The sequence below is a fragment of the Wyeomyia smithii genome, chromosome 2 (genome assembly GCF_029784165.1).
Source record: "Wyeomyia smithii strain HCP4-BCI-WySm-NY-G18 chromosome 2, ASM2978416v1, whole genome shotgun sequence".
Classification (NCBI taxonomy): Eukaryota; Metazoa; Arthropoda; class Insecta; order Diptera; family Culicidae; genus Wyeomyia; species Wyeomyia smithii.
In genome coordinates, this window is record NC_073695.1 from 57,626,640 (window position 1) to 57,645,673 (window position 19,034).

Sequence of the window (19,034 nt, forward strand, 5' to 3'; positions counted from 1 at the left end):
AGGAAATACCGACGGACGCTGTATCTATGGGTAAGTACAATGGATCAAATTTATTTTCGAATTTACACTAAATAACTATTTCTTCAGGCTGCACTCTACTCACAATTTTTCACAAGTTTTCAGGAGCAGTTTTGTAACACCTGTCGCGATTTTTTTGATCCTCGTAGGTAACTCAATTTAGATAATAATTATTTTCCACTTTATTTTCCAAACTTCTACTATTCACCTGTAATGGCGATTTGTTTATCTCCTATCCTCTATGTTTTTGCTATAAAATCTATTGCTTTTTCTCTCTGGTTACTTATTCTTTACCTATCTTTCATGTTCATCAAACGTTTAGCATAAATGTCAAACGCCATCCAAAACGACTCCAGTGTTGCCTGCGGTGTTGTAACATTATCGATATTGTTTTTAGGACATTTCGCATGTGTAGGATAAAAGTACAACCACATACATTAGACATACGAAACACTTAGGAAAAAATCTTCCAAAAAAGTTGGTACTAATTGAACTACTCGAATGGTACCATTCTTTGAATAAAATCAGCTAGGGATGGGCGATACTGACAAAAGTATCGATATTTTAGTATCGCGATACTTCAATGAACTTTGATACAAGGTATCGGAGTATCGGCTGAAGAAGCATCGATTATCGATGCTTCGATAGTATCTGTTTCAGACCTACAGTTTTTTTTTCAAAAGCGTCGTTCAGAAAGTATCGATACCGGTACTCATTTCTCGCGGTGAGTATCGATGCCAAAATACTCGATGCCGCAACACCTAGTATCGATACCGCTGGTATCGATGCTAGTATCGCCCATCCCTAAAAATCACTGTTTGAGTAGTTTATGAAGGCAGTGTACCTGCGCAGACCTGCATTTGTCTCGTTCCCACTCGAAAAATTGGATTTTCATTGAGGCTCGATTTCTTTATTTGCGAGTATTTGGTACGGGGCTGGGAGGGAGAAACGGATACGAAGCTGTGTTAGTGTCAAAATGAACTAGAACGAGCTGTTGACTGTCAATTTGAACCAAGAGAAAAAAGCATTTTTTTGCGATGAGTATTGTTATAACTGAAAGGTATCGCGTTGCTCAAAAAAACTCAAACAGTTTTTGTATTCATTGGCGTTTTACAAAATATTTTGGTTTCTTTTTACGTAAAATAATAAATTTCATAAGCTTTAAGTAATAATCATGCTAGCGTACTTCGATTATTAAACTTGCGCTTCTTATGAGTTAAGGCTTTGGTTACAATTTCGAACACACTTCATCACGGTCGAATTCAAAACTCTGAAAAAACTTTTATACAACGGTAAATTGAAAAAAAAACAGACTCGAAAAAATTAGTCTGTAAAATTTGCACATTCAGTATTGGCCCTGACACAAGTAAAAGAGATTTTTAAGGCTGTTTGCATCTGCGCGAATTCTCATATGCAATTGTCAATTCATGTGTGAAAACAAAAGCAAAATTATTTCCCTTTTTCACTTTCGCAAGTAAAAACCAAACCAATATCAACAGAGTCGTCAGGGCCAATTGGGTTGTTTAGCTATTCACGGATTTCCGATTTTTATATATCATCTGAAAGAGTGTAATTTTCTGAGCAAAACGGGATTTTTTAAAACTTTATATCATAATCCTTCGATTTTTAAATGAAGAATGAAAATTCGCTCTAAATCGCTACAATGACAGTTGGTATATGGGCGAACTGTCATTGTAGCGATTTCGAGCAGTTTTAGATCGTGATTTAAAAAGCGAAGGAAAACGATACATTTATTTTTTTAAATCACGTTTTACTTAGAAAATGCAGATCTTCCAGATAAGGAACCATTCAAATATTACATAACGCGGTATCTGGCAATTTACAATACCCACCCACCCCCATGTAACGCAATTTTACATATTTGCCACATGCAATATAACGCTCCGCTGAATACCCCCCCCCACCCCCTAGAGCGTTATGTATTATTTGAATGATCCCTGTTGTAAAAAACTGATACATAGCTAAACAACTCAATTCCTTCGTTTGAGTCATGCATGCGTTACAGCAAGAAGATAGTTACATGCTATCATAAAACGACGCATGTGCGTGTTCTCTGTTTTGAGTGTAGTATTCGTTTCTCCCTCCCAGGTACTTGGTACTGTTGGTCAAGGTATACCAAAAAAATCCCCAGTGTTACGTATGCCTTATGTATGTGGTACAACAATACACCGTGTCCCAGTGCTGAGTCGAGAAAATTTCCAGCTCGAAAAGATCCTCGAACTGATCGGGAATCGAACCCGACATCACATGGAAAAGCAAGCCGATCGACATCACTAACCACCGAGCCACGGGGAACACCAATATCATTCACTCATTCTCCTTAAAAAACATAAAAATCTATCGAAACACTTAGAACCTGCAAAAAGTGAAGGGGTAAAAGTAAAGTTCACTACCTAAAATCTAAGAGAAGAGTGGCCAAGATGATACCTCGGTTTGCTCCAGGTTTTTTGCTCCAAACGTGATTAGTTGATTTTGACAGCACGCGTGTGTGACAATATTCAAAAGGGGTTCAGCTTGCCGTGTTGCTAAACAGCTGGTGTTCGACCCAATCATTGAGTAAGTAAAAGTGAAATATTGTGGACAAAATTTTGATTTCGTTACGACAAAAAAAGCAAAAAAGAATTTGAATGAAGTGCCAAGAGTTTGGTCGTAAAAATTTTATCGATTTCCCAAGAATGCAGAACCTTATCGACAGTGGCTAAAAATATGCGAAAAATCTGAAAAAGATATTTCAAATTTTAAAATCTCACGCAATAGTCGAAAATGCAGTGAAGGTATTTCTTTTTATTATTATGTTGTTTATTTAGTTGTTCGTGGTAACGTGAAATCAAGCTTTGCTTGAAAACAAGCAATTTTCCCCTTGATGTTGCAACAGGAATTAAGTGTTCCGCCAAATATTTTTCATTCTGCTCTCTATAAAAAGTCCAGAGAAGTCAGAAAAACCAAAAAAAAAAGTTTGGCAGTGGTAGTATGCTGATATAAATATGGACGAAGTTTTGTTGTTTTGTTTTATATGTTGTTTGTAATCCAATTTTCATTGTTGTGTTTTTTGTTAAATAAAAATATCAAATAAATAAATTTTTCTGGTTGCACTGGATTTTGCGTAAGGCAGACAAAAATAATGTTCAACCGGGAATATGTTTCATAGCAAAGAAGAAGAGAAAAAAGCCACTTGGCCACTCTTCTCTTAGCCTAAAATGACTATACTCGTTAAAAAGGCTTTCGTGAAGCTTTCTTCGAGGCCCGCTGCTGTCATTGTGGCGCACTGGCTGACTTGTCATTAGTCAGCCTATACACCAGAGAGACGCCGAGACACTCACCGTTAAGGCAACTGTCAACATCAAAACGGGCGAGTTGTATCATTTTGCATTGCCGTTATCCGTTTTGATGTTGACAGTTGCCTTAACGGTGAGTGTCTTGTCATTTCTCTAATGTATAGGTTCGCTACTTGTCATGCATCAGGCAGATTTTACGCAGACGTCATTTTTTTCTCTGCACCGTGTCAAGTTGTGTATCAGCCACAGCAGAAAATAAAGAAAACCTGTCCTCGACTTGCTCCAGGCTCGGTGATCTCCGTGTAGTGTTATTTTGCGTATTTTTTCCGTTTAACGCTTGCCAGAATTAACTTTGTATTCATCGGATAGTGATACCAATTTCGTATCTTCCTCTACTGTAGCGTGATATAGTGGTTTCCATTACGCCAATAACAACGCTTTCTCTGGCACAGCAGTACCCACAAAATCCCGTTAGATAATCGTGTTTTGTTGGACAACTCCGATCTCTTGTTGAAACTGATAAACTGGATATTGCACGAGTGAAAGCATCAGCCTTTGATTCCCGGAATATGTTTTTGTTTATCTGCAGTAACACACAAAAAGTGATTATATAAAAACAAATAAAAAAGGTTCTCAAGGAGGTGGAGAAACGTAGAATTTTTGTTGACAGTGGTGTTCCCAATTTTGTACTCATTCCATTGGCGTTTTACTTTTCTCGTGGTAAAAGTAGGTGCGGAAAACGCAACCGTACCGAGGAAAACCATTGTGCAATCACGTTGCACAAAGCACTGGCGGAACGAGCTGCGGTAGAAACAAAATTTATTTTTGTTGAAAAGTTTACGTCATTCGTGGTGGAACTGTGTGAGAAGTCGTGGAAATTTAGTGCAAGATTGATCCATCCGTAAGAGTAAACGACAAAAATAGCAAACACACGCTTCGATCAATTATCGACGATTGGAAAATAAAACCATTAGGCAAATGATCTCAATGATTTGGCAGCAGTAAAACGCGGAAGGAACGTTGTGTTCTATTTATTTGATGATTGCGAAACTGATATCATCATCGCTGCATACAATATCTCAGTGCAGTTGCGTAGCAGGCAGACGTGCAGCTAAACTAGGCTGACGACGACGTACGAAACATAAACTCTACAGAGTCATCTGGATCATCAGCCGTCGGTGGGGGTGGAGCGGTGAACGTCAGTCGACCAAACAGAGGAAAAAAATCATTGAAGCAAGCAGCAGAAAGGTGGGACAAGGTGGAAGAGAAGAAAACAGAAAATCGTTGTTTTTCTCTTCGTTATTTACTTTCGAGCGCTTCAGGGCTAAGCCTTGTGTGAGTAAAGCTGATATTGTTTGGTAGCTTATGGAAGTGCTCTGAAAGCTGGTATGTTTGTTGCTTTTTAGTTTGTGCAGCAAGCAAACAATCACTGCTCAGCAAGTCACTCAAAGTACTTTTACCCTTACATTGTAGACAGAGCATAGGTGGCTACTTGTATTGGCTGGAACCACTTAGTTGTAAAACTGTAACTGGAAACTGAAGGTCAAATGACGTTCACAATTAGCATTCGTATTATCAACGCTAGCGTTGGACTTATACTATCAATTAGAATATTTTTCCAACATATGCGTATTGCTTTTAGTCTGCACGGCTGCGGTGCGTAATTAGGCTTTAATTAAAACTTAATAGTTGCATTATATTCAATCTTTAATGAGTCGCTTTTTTCCCAAAGAAAGTAATACAGTTTTGTGACACTACCTTGTGGCACATCATATGTTAAAAGATTTAAAATCATGTTGAAAATAAAACAAGTACTGTTTTTCTTATAATGACAGACCGGTGAATTTAGACTTCGTCAGTAGATTGTAATATTATATTTATCCAAAATTAATCATCAATAGACGGCATTTAGCAAATCAATTTCCTAACACGGTTTTCTGTATATAAATTTCAGCTAAAAAAGCAGACACATTTTGCCGATAACAAAAGCGACGACTTGCAGCGAAAATGACAGCAACGGACAACACGATTCGGTTCAGTGATCACACATTGGACAAAGCGACCAAGGCGAAAGTGACGCTGGAAAATTACTACAGCAACCTGATAACGCAGCATGGCGAGCGCAAACAGCGACAGGCCAAGCTGGAAGCTTCGCTGAAGGACGAGGCCCTTTCCGAATCTCAGCGGCAGGAGAAACGGATGCAGCACGCTCAAAAGGAAACGGAATTTCTACGGCTGAAACGGTCTCGTCTGGGCGTGGAAGACTTCGAAGCACTGAAAGTTATAGGTCGAGGAGCGTTCGGTGAGGTGCGACTGGTACAGAAAAAAGATACCGGTCATGTGTACGCGATGAAAGTTCTTCGGAAAGCAGACATGTTGGAGAAGGAGCAGGTGGCGCACGTTCGAGCCGAAAGGGATGTACTTGTTGAAGCGGATCATCAGTGGGTAGTCAAGATGTACTATAGCTTTCAGGTAAATCATTTCTAAACAAATAGTTGATTTTTAAATTCACCATCTACTTTTTTAAAGGATTCGGTTAACCTGTACTTGATTATGGAGTTTCTACCGGGAGGCGACATGATGACATTACTTATGAAGAAAGACACCCTCTCGGAGGAGTGTACCCAGTTCTATATTGTTGAAACGGCACTGGCTATCGACTCTATCCATCGGCTGGGCTTCATTCATCGGGACATAAAGCCAGACAATTTGCTTCTAGATGCCCGTGGTCACTTAAAACTATCGGATTTCGGACTTTGCACTGGATTGAAAAAATCTCATAGGACGGACTTTTACCGCGATTTGTCACAGGCGAAACCGTCGGACTTCATTGGAACCTGCGCCAGTCCGATGGATTCGAAAAGAAGAGCCGAAAGTTGGAAAAGGAATCGCCGGGCATTGGCTTACAGTACCGTCGGCACACCGGATTATATCGCTCCGGAAGTGTTTTTACAAACCGGTTACGGTCCGGCTTGCGACTGGTGGTCCCTCGGAGTTATTATGTACGAAATGCTGATGGGCTATCCACCGTTTTGTTCGGATAATCCCCAAGACACATATCGGAAAGTGATGAACTGGCGCGAGACGCTAATCTTTCCACCGGAGACACCAATTTCGGAAGAGGCACGTGACACGATTGTGAAATTTTGCTGCGAAGCCGAGCGGAGGTTTATATTTTGTTCAACACTGACTGCATATAGTTTACTACAAGTTCACTTGTTTTTAGATTGGGTTCGCAACGCGGTATTGAGGATTTGAAGTTGGTGTCTTTCTTCCGAGGAGTTGATTGGGAACACATTCGAGAAAGACCGGCTGCTATTCCAGTAGAAGTACGTTCAATCGACGATACTTCCAACTTTGACGATTTCCCCGACGTTGCTCTGGAAATACGTAAGTAACATTGTATTGTGCATCTGCTACGAGACGTTATAAAATGCGCTTCTCTCTTTCCATCAGCTGCTCATCCAACGCCGGAAGGTGAAGTACTCAAAGATTGGGTCTTTATCAATTACACCTTTAGACGGTTCGAAAGCCTCACGCAGCGTGGCACTCCAACAAAGAAATAGGCTCGTTAATTTTCTGACTCAATTTTCCCCGATGTCTCTTGCTATTCTTACCTTTACAACAACGCTTTTACTGGAAACTGAATGCAGTTTGGCGAGCATAATATAGAGAGAAAATAGTGCATATATTTAACGACGTAATTATAACTTAACAACCCGCTCGGATTCTGGAGTAGGGCATTAACAAAGTGACTCAACTAAAACCACGTAATTAAGCATCCGCTATTGTGAAGTACACAGATAAAGATTATAATGAAATTTAAAAGAAAAACATTCTCGCTCGTATATATCAAAGAATATTGATACTACAGGCTATAGGGAGTTATAGTGCAAGATAGTCCTTTCCACGTTTACATTTGGTTCATATTTTAGTTTATTTGTCAGCTTTCACCGCCAAGTAGATTTATGAATAATTTTACGTTAACAGCGATTATGATTGAAACGCTTGCTTAGCAAATATGAGTAAAAAAAAAATGCAGCGAGAACAAAACTAATCGCAACTGACACAGACATCCAAATAATAGAAATGATATCCATAATTCACCCATCCATGCCCCTTGGAAACTATATGAACAAAAGCGTTAAACCGAATTCCGTTCTAGCTGTGACGCCTAGGCTATAGTAGAAAAAGGTGTTCATTACGCGAAACAGGACAGTTATTTAGCGAAAAAAAGCAAACGATGTGCAACTTCAGTAGAGACGTCCCGTGCGGCAGAGGAAATCTGTTCGTATACTTCATATAGCTTATATAAAGAGAAAAGAATCTAAAAAACTTGTGAGCATTTCAGACCAGGAATGAATGGGTTGGATTAACAGCTAAATAGTATTAATAGGTAGTTATTATTTTAAAATCGTTTATCCTAGTTTTAAGTTTGAATGTTTTAGTTGTAGTAGAGCAAACCATATACACACACTAGTTCTGATAGGCAATGGATTTTCGGATGATTTGTTTAGTACTGTACATAATTGCTTATTTAAAGAAGAATTCAAAACAAACAACACTACTTGCAATTTTTTATTGAAATTTATTCTTTGGTTACTTTATTATGTTCATTGTGCTTCAAGCATCGTTTGGCCAGCCAACGAAAAAAAACTTTGTTTTGGTTTTTATAGATGTTTAATAACTACTTTTATTGCTGAAGTAATAAAAAAATATTTAAAGCGAGACTTTTTTGTAGTCGAGTGTCCAGAATGAGCAAATATATCTTCTATGTTCTATTTTATTTCAAATAACGAAGAACAAAAATAAAACGTCATACGTCAACTGAGTGTAGGCTAAGAACAGTGTGTTTTAGTGTAATCAATTGAATGAAAATAGCTGTAGTTAATTTTTACCTTTCCTTCCTGTCCAAAACAGTGTACATGCTTTGCTAGTTTATTCCCCTGGCACTTTTGCTTTTGATTACATTCAAACGAAGAATCTACACCCAACTCTAAACTGAGGAATAAAGTGATACATAGATGGATCGACGAACTCGTTATTGTAAGTGATAATATCAATATACGAAAAAAGTATTTTTTACATTGTTAACGTAGGTGATTTTTTTTACCTAAATTTATTATGAGATGGTAGCTTGGTATCTGTGGTTATCAAGTGACGGGCATCAAGTGAAGTTGTAACATCTTTTCGGTATGAAATAATGCAACGCAGAAAAATCTCATCTTTTCTTCATTTTATCACAGATTTTTATTACCAAAAATTCAATGAAAAGTTCATTTGTTGTAGTTTTATTATTTGTTTTTTTTTTTCGTCTCTTTAGAACGCACCGTTTTGCTTCAGTTTACCCGACAATTTTAGAGACTTTATAAATTAGTTTGCGACTGATTTTTTTTATCTAATATTGTTACATAATGTTTACTATTTATATTATTTGCAAAATGGCTTTAAGTAACAAAGCTATCCGGGTTTTGTATTGAGTTTCTTGATTTAACTTTCCTTTCTAATTATGCTGGCGCGTGTATCGATCTGTCAAAAATTATATGATAGAAGAGAAATCATTCAGCAATTACATACGATTATGTTTTTTTTTAAATTTTTTCACGTGGTTTGTCTGCGAACTTCATCCCGAGGTTTGTAAGCTATATAACAGAAGAATATCATCGCGTATGTTAATTAAACAAGCAAGCAATTTTGTCGAATAATGAACTCATCAGTTGGATTAGCCATTATTCAACAAAACTGTTTTGCTGGCTGGAATTTGTTTCTACGTTAAAAATCTAATATTCAGCTTCGAAAGCAGTAACTGCAACAATATAAAGTACTAAAAAGAGAAAATTGAACAGTTGTGCATCATGGGTACAGCCTATAGGTAGTTTGAAATTTGTCTCAACGTATATTCGAACCATAAATATAACAGTAGTGTAACAACGGAACATACAATAGAACTGGAATCTGTTTTAATTAGATTCTCTCTTCTGGCGGTTGATGTTCAACTACACCGGATTGCGTTTATACAGGGAGCTGTAACAAAACGTTCGTATATTGGAAACATTCTATGCTCTATTATAGTGTTATAATTTGTAATAGATGTGTTAATAAAATCTTTTGGCAATAAATAACAAAATTTTTCCTAAATCTGATTTGAATATTCTCGTGGTGGTCATTGTACTGAATATGTTGGTTTTCAATTCGTGTTTTGTGTTTAATATATTTACGAAACTTTCAGATGCAGAATTGAAACTAGCTTTGAAAATTCTGGTTAGGTTCCTAGCAGAGGTTAGGAAAGCATGTTTTATATAATGTCTTTTTGAATATTTGCGTTGAGCAAGGTTTGTGAATGTAGGGAATGTATATCAATCATAAGCGGAGTTTTTACTAGCAAATTTTGAATGAATTTTGAGTATGTCAATATAAAATTATGACGAATCAAGCCTTCGCATTCAGTTCTATCGATACTGTCGTTCGTCGTTTCCGTTCACTGCTCACAAGTGGTACAAAACGTAGGTACTAGTATAAGTTGAAGGATTTCTTTTATGTTTTTCGTTATTTTGTGTGTTGCACCAGTACAGAGAAACAGATGTAACAGCCGTCTTTTTAAGTTATAGCTTGAAGAAACTTTCGCCATGAAATTTAGAACGCGTTGATAGTGGAATCATTCCGCAATAGCAATTGTGGCGCTATGCGCTTATATTAGAGAGTTCGAGTTGAAGACTATTGGCTGACGATCCGTTGGTCTGTGCTAGTCATTACTATCTGTACAGATTCTTAATCGCGAATGAAGTAGAGTTCTCCCAGCAGCACAACAGCTGTCAAGAGTACCAGATTAGAACCGATTACAGTTCCTCGCCCACAGAGTTCTATCACACTTTCCTGTAAAAAGTTAAAATAGTTAAGGTGGGTTTTTCTTCATGCTAATAGATCTATACATTTGCATGCTTGTTGATACAGGTGAGAGGACGCCTCCGAGGAAGCTCCGCATTACGTGCCTTATGGCATGCCAATGTGTCATTGTAGTCGTGCTCGACTGGCCACGTTGTAAGCTGGGGCACGTGGCTTGGCAGCGGACATAGTGTGTCCAGTACTAGCAGTATAAGATTACTGGAGGGGATTGGCACTACGACGTACGGTCTAGAAAAGAGACGCTCATTCAGAAAATAATGATGTTAAAACAAACCATGAATCTCACCGCTCACACTGATGAGCATCCTTTCGGTACACCGCTGGGTCGATGTCATTGTTCAACTCGTATAGAGTAATGACATGGTCACACGGTTCAGGCCGTGTTCGGTTTATTAGCACTTTGTTGAACTCTGGCTCCTTGTAGCGCCCGGCCGTCGGATCCTCAAGGTCGCCCATTTCAGCAACAACATCGTACGCGCTGCTGTCGTATATAACTGAAATTTGATTTCGCGATAAACATTAATTTTACTCATTCCAGATTAATACACTTCATTATAAATGAAACAAAATACCATGCGTTCCATTGAGCGTTTTTCATAAAACGGTTTATGGAGATTGCATCATCCTTTCAAATGACATAGGTAACTTAAGCAGTTTGAAATCAACAAACAAATCTAGACGTCTTTTTGGAAATAGTTAACCACAGAATCGTTTATGTTTCCTGTAATACCTTTTAATAATGATTTTTATAAATAGTCTATATTATATTGTAAGATAAGCACTTTTACAGGAAAATTGTACTCCGAAAAACTTCCTGCTTTCCGTGCAGTAGACAACAGATTCAAACTGAAGTAGGGTCGTTGTCAAGGCGGTTGTCAAGTAAACAGAAACATTTCTATGACTAACAAATGAGGTAAAAATTTGTTTCAGAGGCGGTGCTAAGTACCTAGACTATCATTCTGTGGAACACCAATTTTTCCCGAAATCCATACTGCTTGCTCACGAAATGGTGTCTCAAGTCGATGTGTTTGTAGCGAAGTTAATATCTAATTTTCTTTTCGGCTAGGCATATTGCACTGCGATTGTCGCAGCTCATTTGACAGGATGTTGAACTTCGACTATCTCACCACCCTCGCCACCACAACGCTCCTTGTGTTGCAGCAGACATCACCATATATTCTGTTTCGGTCGTAGACAACCAACCGCGCAACGATCCACCAGCGAACTGGAATACATAATCAGTGATCGATCGTCTTGATTCGGGGTCGTTGCCCCAATCGGCATTGCTGAACCCTTCGAATGTTCTATCGTTTTCTTCCACGTAAACCAGTTTCATCAGCTTTGTCCCTTTCAGGTAACGCTTTGTTGCTGTCGTCATGTGCGTTTTCCTCGAGTTGAATCGCATATGACACATTACCTTTGCGCCAAATACTCACAGTCCAGAAAGATCTGTTTTTTGCCTCTGAATGCTTCTTTTGAAGTCACAGCCAATCTCTTCGTCGGGGATCGGTTGATCAGAATTACAGTAGTCGAAACGGCCTCAGCCCAACAAGCTTTCGCCATCTTAGCATCGAATAGAAAGCATTGCGCCTTTTCAACCACTATCCGGATCATCCGCACAGCGAGATCGTTTTGCTCTGGGTTGTAAAGAACCGTCATTTCGAATTCCTGAACTTCGCTTTTGTCCGTTTGTAGTCTTTCCATATGCTTTCCAGTTTGACTCTCAGTATAAGCCTTAAAATCCTTAAAACCGTCCAGCCCCTGCTTTTTTGACTTGAGGAAGTAGACAAACACCTTCCTACTAGCATTGTCGATGAACGTCAGAAAATATCTGTTTCCGTCCATCGATACGATCTCTATCGGCCCACATATGTAAGTCCGAATGCACTAATTCGAGGATTTCGCCCGTATTCTTGAATATCTGACGGCCACTTGCTTCTCTGCCAACAGCAACTAGTTCGTTGAATTGCGATCAAACGTCATCAAGACTACACAATATCCGCTGTTGCAAATTTTACTCACGAGCATTAAATTGAGCGCTAAGTCTAGAATACATAGAACATTAACCATCGTCAAATCGCACGAACAACCTTGCACTTCTGCTGCGAGGTTTACTGTTCCGGTTGCAACCACCAAAGATTCCGCATTGTTCACCACCTCTTTGGCACAATTCAAAATGGCCTTGCTATGGCACATATAAGACGTCGCCCTCGAGTGGAAAATCCATTCCTCGTTCGCGCTAGACGACGTTTCACAGGCACTAAATACAGCGTGCTTGCCTGATAATTTCTTTTCCTTTTTGTCATTGGACTCTTGCTTTTGACATTCCGACGCAAAATGCCTCAAACGCTTACATTTGAAGCACTTTATCGCGACTTTCTCTTTCTGCTTTGTCTTAGGATGACTAAAAAACGTGCCGTCGCTGCAACTGGACTTCGTCACACTACTCATCTTTACGTTCTGGAGAACTCTGGCAATAACTGCACCGCGGTAATTTTGGTCTCAGGCTTGTACATTTCCGGTAGGTCCATCAGAAGAATACACGCCAATCACGTATCGTCGACGGTGAAGTAATCAGTCGACGGTGAAGTAATCTTCAGCTTGTGACTGATCATCATCAACTGGCTCCACAAAACTACATTCGGACAGCTGAATACTGGTCCGGAACAAGCCAGTCCGTCTGGTCATAACGTCATCCTGGAATGCATTTTTCAAAATCGTCAATGCCGCTTGTGCTGTTTCTGCGCTTTGAACAAGACTTAATTACTTTGCTTCGATACTGAGGTAGATGGTGGCAGGTGCTCTTAGGGACCATCCGCCGGATCCTCTTCGTCCCGTGTAACAGCGTTTCAAGTGCCTTCTCGAATCGGGATCATCTTGGTCGCAAGCGCCCATGAGGTGTACTGCCCTTCCAAGCATAGTTTTCCTAGCGTGCATAAGGTTTGTGTAGAACATGGAACTACTATGATTGGAATGGCAGTGTAGTTTTCCACGAAATTTTTTCGCCGTCCTATCCTCGGTAAGCATTTCTGTCATCTTCAATTCCATTCAGTGACATTTTTGTACAATATCTTAAGCTTCTTTAACTTCAGCGTGTGAAAAAATGTTCGCTCTTATTATTTCAGATCTAGATCTCTATGAAGCTAGTACGGCTGTGTCCAAAACCTAATAGAAACACGTCTAATTTGTAGCAACTATTAGAGTGAAGTGAAGTTTAGTGAAAAACAAATTCATAGGTTACTACTAACACTACCCAATATGGTTATTTCTGGAGTTGAAAAGATGCCCAGAAACCGGCAATTTATTCCAGAAGCTTTTTCAAGATGCCTTCCGGTTTCCAGAAATGATCAAATATCTCCCAATATAGGTATTTTCGTAATCGGCATGATGCACAGGTCAAAAATCGACCCCAGAACTCCTGTAACAACAATGATACCCAGAAGTCGGAACTCGATTTCAGATGTCATTTTAAAGTCCTAAGTGGAGACTTCCGGTTTCTGGGACACAGCAAAGAATGACCACATACCACCCAATGTAGGTTTTTTCTCTGAAATTAACCTGGCCTGAAATCAACCAAAAACGTAATTTTGAAATCCAATGTGGCATATTCCGGTTGCTGGAAGACAGCCAAAAAGGGCCAGATGCCATTCAATAAAGGTGTTTTTGGAACCAGAATTATGTCCAGAGTCCGGAAATCGACTCCAGGCTTTACTTGAAATCTAAGGTGGCAGCTTCCGGTATCTGGGAAACAGCCAAAAAGGGCAAAATACCCCCTAATGTAAGTATTTCCGCAACCGGGATGATTTCCAGAGGCCAGAAATCGACTCCAGATGCAACTACATTATTCCCAAAGAATTATATTCTTAGTGTTGGATAAAAGTTACTGACATGAATATTTTGATACGAGAAAAGTTGTTTATCAGATTCGAGTCAGTTGATCAAAAGTTTTCGAAGATAAAAACTTGAAAGACGGGAGAAAATTTTGCACACTCACGTTAAAAATCCGCATGTTCAGGTGCTAAAATTGCGAAGTGCTTCAAATTCCCCAGATCAACCATAAATAGCGTGCTGAAACGATTCAATGAAACTCTGACGTTGGATCGCGCTGATCACAGCAACCGCAGAAGTGGAACGATTTACAAGCAGCTACGATTGAAAGTCTGCAGAGCATTTAGGTCAAACCCAGGGATGACCTTGCGCGATTTGGCTAAGAAGGAACCATACAGCACTGTTCGAAGAATCTGTCGGCGTGGAGGCCTGCGGTCGTTCCACGCCAGCAAGCACCTTAACAGAATCTCATTGCAAAACGCCGCGCTGTAGTATGAGAAAGTCTTGACCAAATTCGACGACTGCATTTTTATGGACGATGTAAAAATGGATTTCACGCAACTTCCAGGACAAACATTTTACCATTTAATACATTTTAACATTTATTGTCCAAGCGCAAGGATGATGTCGCCAAACGGTTTAAATTCGTGCTTGCTGACAAGTTCGCTCAGAGGCTGATGGTGTGGCAGGGGATCTGCAGCTGTGGCCGTTCATCCAATTACATGACTGTCCGGTAAAGTTTTGGTCTGACTTAGCCAGCTGCCACTACAGCCGGGAAGTTATGGATTGGTACAAGGAGACTGGAATTGATATCAACGAAAAAGCTATAAACTTACCAAAGTGCCCAGATTTTCGTCCAATTGTAAAATGTTGGGCGATAATCAAGAGCAAGAAAAATGGCAGAATGATAAAAAAACAGCTGATTTACATTGATGGTGGAAGAAAGTAGCGGATCGAGTTGACAGTTCTACTGTGCAGATAAAACGAAAAGTTCGTTGGTTTCTCTTAAAACAAAGACGAATATTTTTGTCTGTATTTTTCCGTTAAAGATCAAAAAATTTGCTGCAAAATGATAACTCAAAATTTTTTCCACGTGTTTTTTTGATGAAGATGTGTCCCATTTTGTGCGACCAAATATTAAATGGATCAAGCTTCCGTCAACCCTGCGGTCGTGGATTTGCATACAACCCTTCTATTTTTTTCTGAGAATTTAAACAATTCGCAGTTTGGGAGCTTGTATTCGCGGGCAGCGAAACAGCGCGAGAAGTGATAGGCATGACAACGGGAACCACGCGTAGTGGGTGGTTCGATGCTGAGTGCCTAGAGGTGACGGAGAAGAAGAACCGAGCCTGCGCCAACACGTCAGTAGCAGCTAATCGTGTAACGCGTCAGATGCGGGAGAAATATCGGGAGCCAAGAGCTGCCGAGAAGAGGCTTCATCGCCGTAAGAAACGTGAGCACTACGATCGCGTCCTCGCGGAGGCTGAGAATTTCTTCACCAGGCACGACACGAGAAGCTTCTATAGAACGATCAACGGAATCAGGAACCGTACCGTGCCAGTACCTGCCATGTGCAATGACAGGGAGGGGAACCTGATTACTGATAAATGGAAGCAACTAAGTCACTAAGTCTCACATGCTTCTGGGCTTTGCGGACGACATTGATATAATTGGTGTTAACCGGAGGCCTTTCGGCTCTCAAAAGGAAAGCTGCGTGAATTGGACTCACCATAAACACTGCCGCAACGAAGAACATGGTGGCTGGCAGAGAGCGTGGTAGTCCTACGGGTGTTGGTGCTGCGGTGGAGATGGATGGGGATACTTTCGAAGTGGAGGAATTTGTTTATCTTTGTACTCTCGTGACATGTGACAACGTGGTGAGCCGCGAGGTGAAGAGGCAGATTGCGGCGGCGAATAGGGCTTATTACGGATTTCGTAGCCAGCTTAGGTCCCGTAGCCTACAGATCCGTACGAAATTTGCGCTCTATAGGACTCTGATCCTCTCGGTGCCGCTCTACGGACATGAATCGTGGATGTGGAAGGAGGTCGATCGACGAGCGCTTGGGGTCTTCGAGCGTAGAATCCTGCGATCAATACTCGGAGGCAAACTAGAGAACGGGGTGTGGTGCAGGCGCATGAATCACGAGCTGTACGAAGTATACAAACATGCTGATGTTGTCAAGCTGATGAAACACGGCAGTTTACAGTGGGCTGACCATGTAGCACGGATGGCGGATGAGCGACCGGCAAAGATAATATTTAGCAGAGAACCGGATAGAGGCCGACGACTTCGAGGCAGAGCAGCGGGTGTAAGGGGAGACTAGAGAGTAGCAGCCCAAGACCGAGTTTTGTGGAGACGTATTCTGGATTCGGCATAGGATCTTAACGATCTGTCGCCATAGAAGTAAAGTAAGTATTTATATAAGATTGAAGCTCTATGAAGAGTTAGAAAAACTGTGTCTCATTTTCTATATTTTGTTGAGATTTCAAATATGCTGCTTGAATTACACCAAACTAACAAAATTTCACTTAACTTAGAAAGGGTGGTAAAGGATGTGTGAATTGGCGTGAAACCCTTTCATTATTATTTGTGATAGAAAAAAACTTACCTTCATCATAGGCTTGCACAATTGTGAGGAATATCTGAAATATAACCCAAATAACATACGACACTGCGTTTGTCAGAAACCACCATATCAGTTTGAGTGGCTGTAAAAGAAAACAAAAATCTTCGTTGAGTACCGCAAAGCTACTGCAAATCCACAACTAACCGTCTGTATTATGCTGGCCATGTTGAAGATGTGTTTCGCCACGAAACACACCGCCTGATAATCGTAGATGGTGACATTTTTGAAGACCCCATCGTCGATCAACCGCTGCATGAAGGCCGGCTTTACCTCCCCGAAGAAGGCTCCCGTCTCCTGCAACTGTTCACTGATCACAACGAATCCGTTGTTATCGATTACGTAACACTGGAAGTCCCCCGTGAAGCATGTCTTTTCACATTGATGGTCACTGTGCAGACACTGGCTGGTAGTAGTTTTGAACAGGGTATACATGGCCGAGTGATGGAACTGGAAACCAACCACGGCCACCGGAGTTTCCTTGCCGCCGTCTGTGTGGAAGATAGCATTGCTTGCTGTCACCAGAGTATCGTTTCGGTTTCCCGCGTCGAACGGCACAGAGTACACGTAACTGCTTTTGTACGCGTCGTCTTTCTCATTTCCATCTGAACTTTTCCTATTTTTGTTGTTGTAGTACAACTCGACTGCCCGCTTATACCAAATTTCGTCAATCGCTCGGTTGTTAGTTTCACTAAAGTCAGGCCTGAAAGTATACGAGCAGCGTTTTAGTTAGTTGTTAGCTTCGAAAACCCCACAATGAGGCACGTACTCCGACTGTTTGGGCTCGTTCATATGGTCCTGCCACCTGGTGAGTCCACTATGTGTAGCCAGAAACGAAACGGTGATTCCGTAACGTTGCCTCAATTCATTCCTGGTTCACGCGAACCCAAAAAGAGAAGCGGGAAAAAGCAAGCACAGAAACCACATTCAGTTAATTGCCAAATAAGTGCACATCCGAGAAACGTTATCCAACAACAATAATGAGATGATTCTGGTGTGGCGATCCCATCTGTTATAGAGCATTAATTACCTTGGCAACAGGCCCATCAGAACGGCAATTGGGCTTGGACTGTTCCATATCGAGTGATAAATTAGGGAAAAGTGCAATAAAATTGGTGGGGTCGTGTTTGGTGAAATTTTTTGTTATTCAATTGGTCGGAAATAAATCGATTAGTCAGAGGACATTTGGTTTCAAAAGTTACCGGTGCATGTAATGAGATTCGTGTGAAGTGCGAAAGGGAAAAAAGAAGGGTAACATAATCGTAAGCAAATGTTGCATAATTAGTTTCGCTCCGGTGGCCAGAATGATTTAACTTTATATTTTTTTTTCAGATTTAGTCAGTTTGACTGTCAATACACTGATGGCAGTCGCATTTCGAAACCTACCCATCCTTCTCATCCTTGTTGCCGCCTCCACTGCTACTAGCATTCGCGGAGAACCATTCCGTCACTTTTGCGTCGTACACCAGAGCTTGCATTAAATTTCGATCACCTGTACGGAAAGCGTGGGAGATAATGGAACCGAACATTTTAATTTTAAAGACTTCGCATCAAACAGGGCAACTAGGCTAGGTTCGGTTTTTTTTTCGTTATATGTTGAATTTGTGCGAACTCGCTAATTGGTACTTTGTGATCCACACATGGCAAACGGAAATATGTATCGCTAGAGTGGATGGGGGGTAAAAATAAATCGCTTAGAAAAGACATGACCTAATACAGTTCTGGTTCATAATCATTTTATAATCAGACTTATACTTGTTTTTTTTAAACCCCTATGAAAATATTGGAAGCCATACTTTTATGTCAGTTAGATGATAGATGTAGCCATACTTTTATGTTAGTTCGTATAATAATAAGAAAATTAAAAACATCTGATCGAATTTCGTGAATTGAAACAATGTTTTTCTAAGCGATTAGTTATCACCAAATAATAATAATACAACTAAAGCTAGTGCAAATCGGTGAATTACAGATACATGGACGTTGATAATGAACATCGAAAGCTAGTGGAGTTCAATGAACGCTGCGTGGTAAACTGTAGAGAAGAAAGAAAATACACATCTAGTGCTTCGAGATGATGATCAGGAGCTAGATTCATGCATATAGTTTTATTTTTGAAATACTCATACATTATTCTATGGTGACAATAGGGGTGGTGATTGTAATGCATGAACATCAGAAGAAGAGTTTACACACTGCAGTGAATAAGATGATCGAGTGTGTTAGAGGTGTACTGTTGTGTGTTTTCTGTATATTGAGTGGTGTCCGTGAGGGACATTGTTGCGATAAGGTATGTGATATTACACTTATCACCAAGGATGAAAATTATCACTCACGCTCATTTTTTTCGCAAGCCGATAGCTTA

At 40.2% G+C, this 19,034-nt stretch overlaps 2 protein-coding genes across 8 annotated transcripts in view; one reads left to right on the forward strand and one right to left on the reverse strand.

Annotated features, from left to right (window-relative positions):
* The first annotated feature begins 3,506 nt into the window (after positions 1-3,506).
* On the forward strand, positions 3,507-8,343 carry LOC129723185 (serine/threonine-protein kinase tricornered). Of its 2 annotated transcripts, none has more exons than XM_055677230.1 (5): positions 3,507-4,649; positions 5,269-5,786; positions 5,844-6,481; positions 6,541-6,704; positions 6,771-8,343. In XM_055677230.1, the coding sequence occupies exons 2-5, from the start codon at positions 5,322-5,324 to the stop codon at positions 6,878-6,880; spliced, it is 1,377 nt and encodes a 458-aa protein (XP_055533205.1). In that variant the 5' UTR covers positions 3,507-4,649; positions 5,269-5,321; the 3' UTR covers positions 6,881-8,343. The 2 variants fall into 2 exon arrangements, with proteins under 2 accessions (XP_055533205.1, XP_055533206.1); XM_055677231.1 differs by having other exon boundaries at positions 3,507-4,562.
* A 192-nt stretch (positions 8,344-8,535) lies between these two features.
* LOC129723184 (voltage-dependent calcium channel subunit alpha-2/delta-3) overlaps positions 8,536-19,034 on the reverse strand; it is a 32,928-nt gene continuing 22,429 nt past the window's right edge. For 3 of the 6 annotated variants that reach the window (XM_055677226.1, XM_055677225.1, XM_055677223.1), the window contains 8 exons: positions 18,056-18,161; positions 17,700-17,738; positions 17,439-17,540; positions 16,817-17,372; positions 16,655-16,754; positions 10,504-10,711; positions 10,244-10,445; positions 8,536-10,187 (listed from right to left, as the gene is read on the reverse strand). In XM_055677226.1, coding sequence (XP_055533201.1) covers positions 10,083-10,187; positions 10,244-10,445; positions 10,504-10,711; positions 16,655-16,754; positions 16,817-17,372; positions 17,439-17,540; positions 17,700-17,738; positions 18,056-18,161 — 1,418 coding nt within the window. In that variant the 3' untranslated portion in view covers positions 8,536-10,082. The remainder of the gene's footprint in view (positions 10,188-10,243; positions 10,446-10,503; positions 10,712-16,654; positions 16,755-16,816; positions 17,373-17,438; positions 17,541-17,699; positions 17,739-18,055; positions 18,162-19,034) is intronic. The other 3 variants (XM_055677229.1, XM_055677227.1, XM_055677224.1) reach the window with 1 other exon arrangement.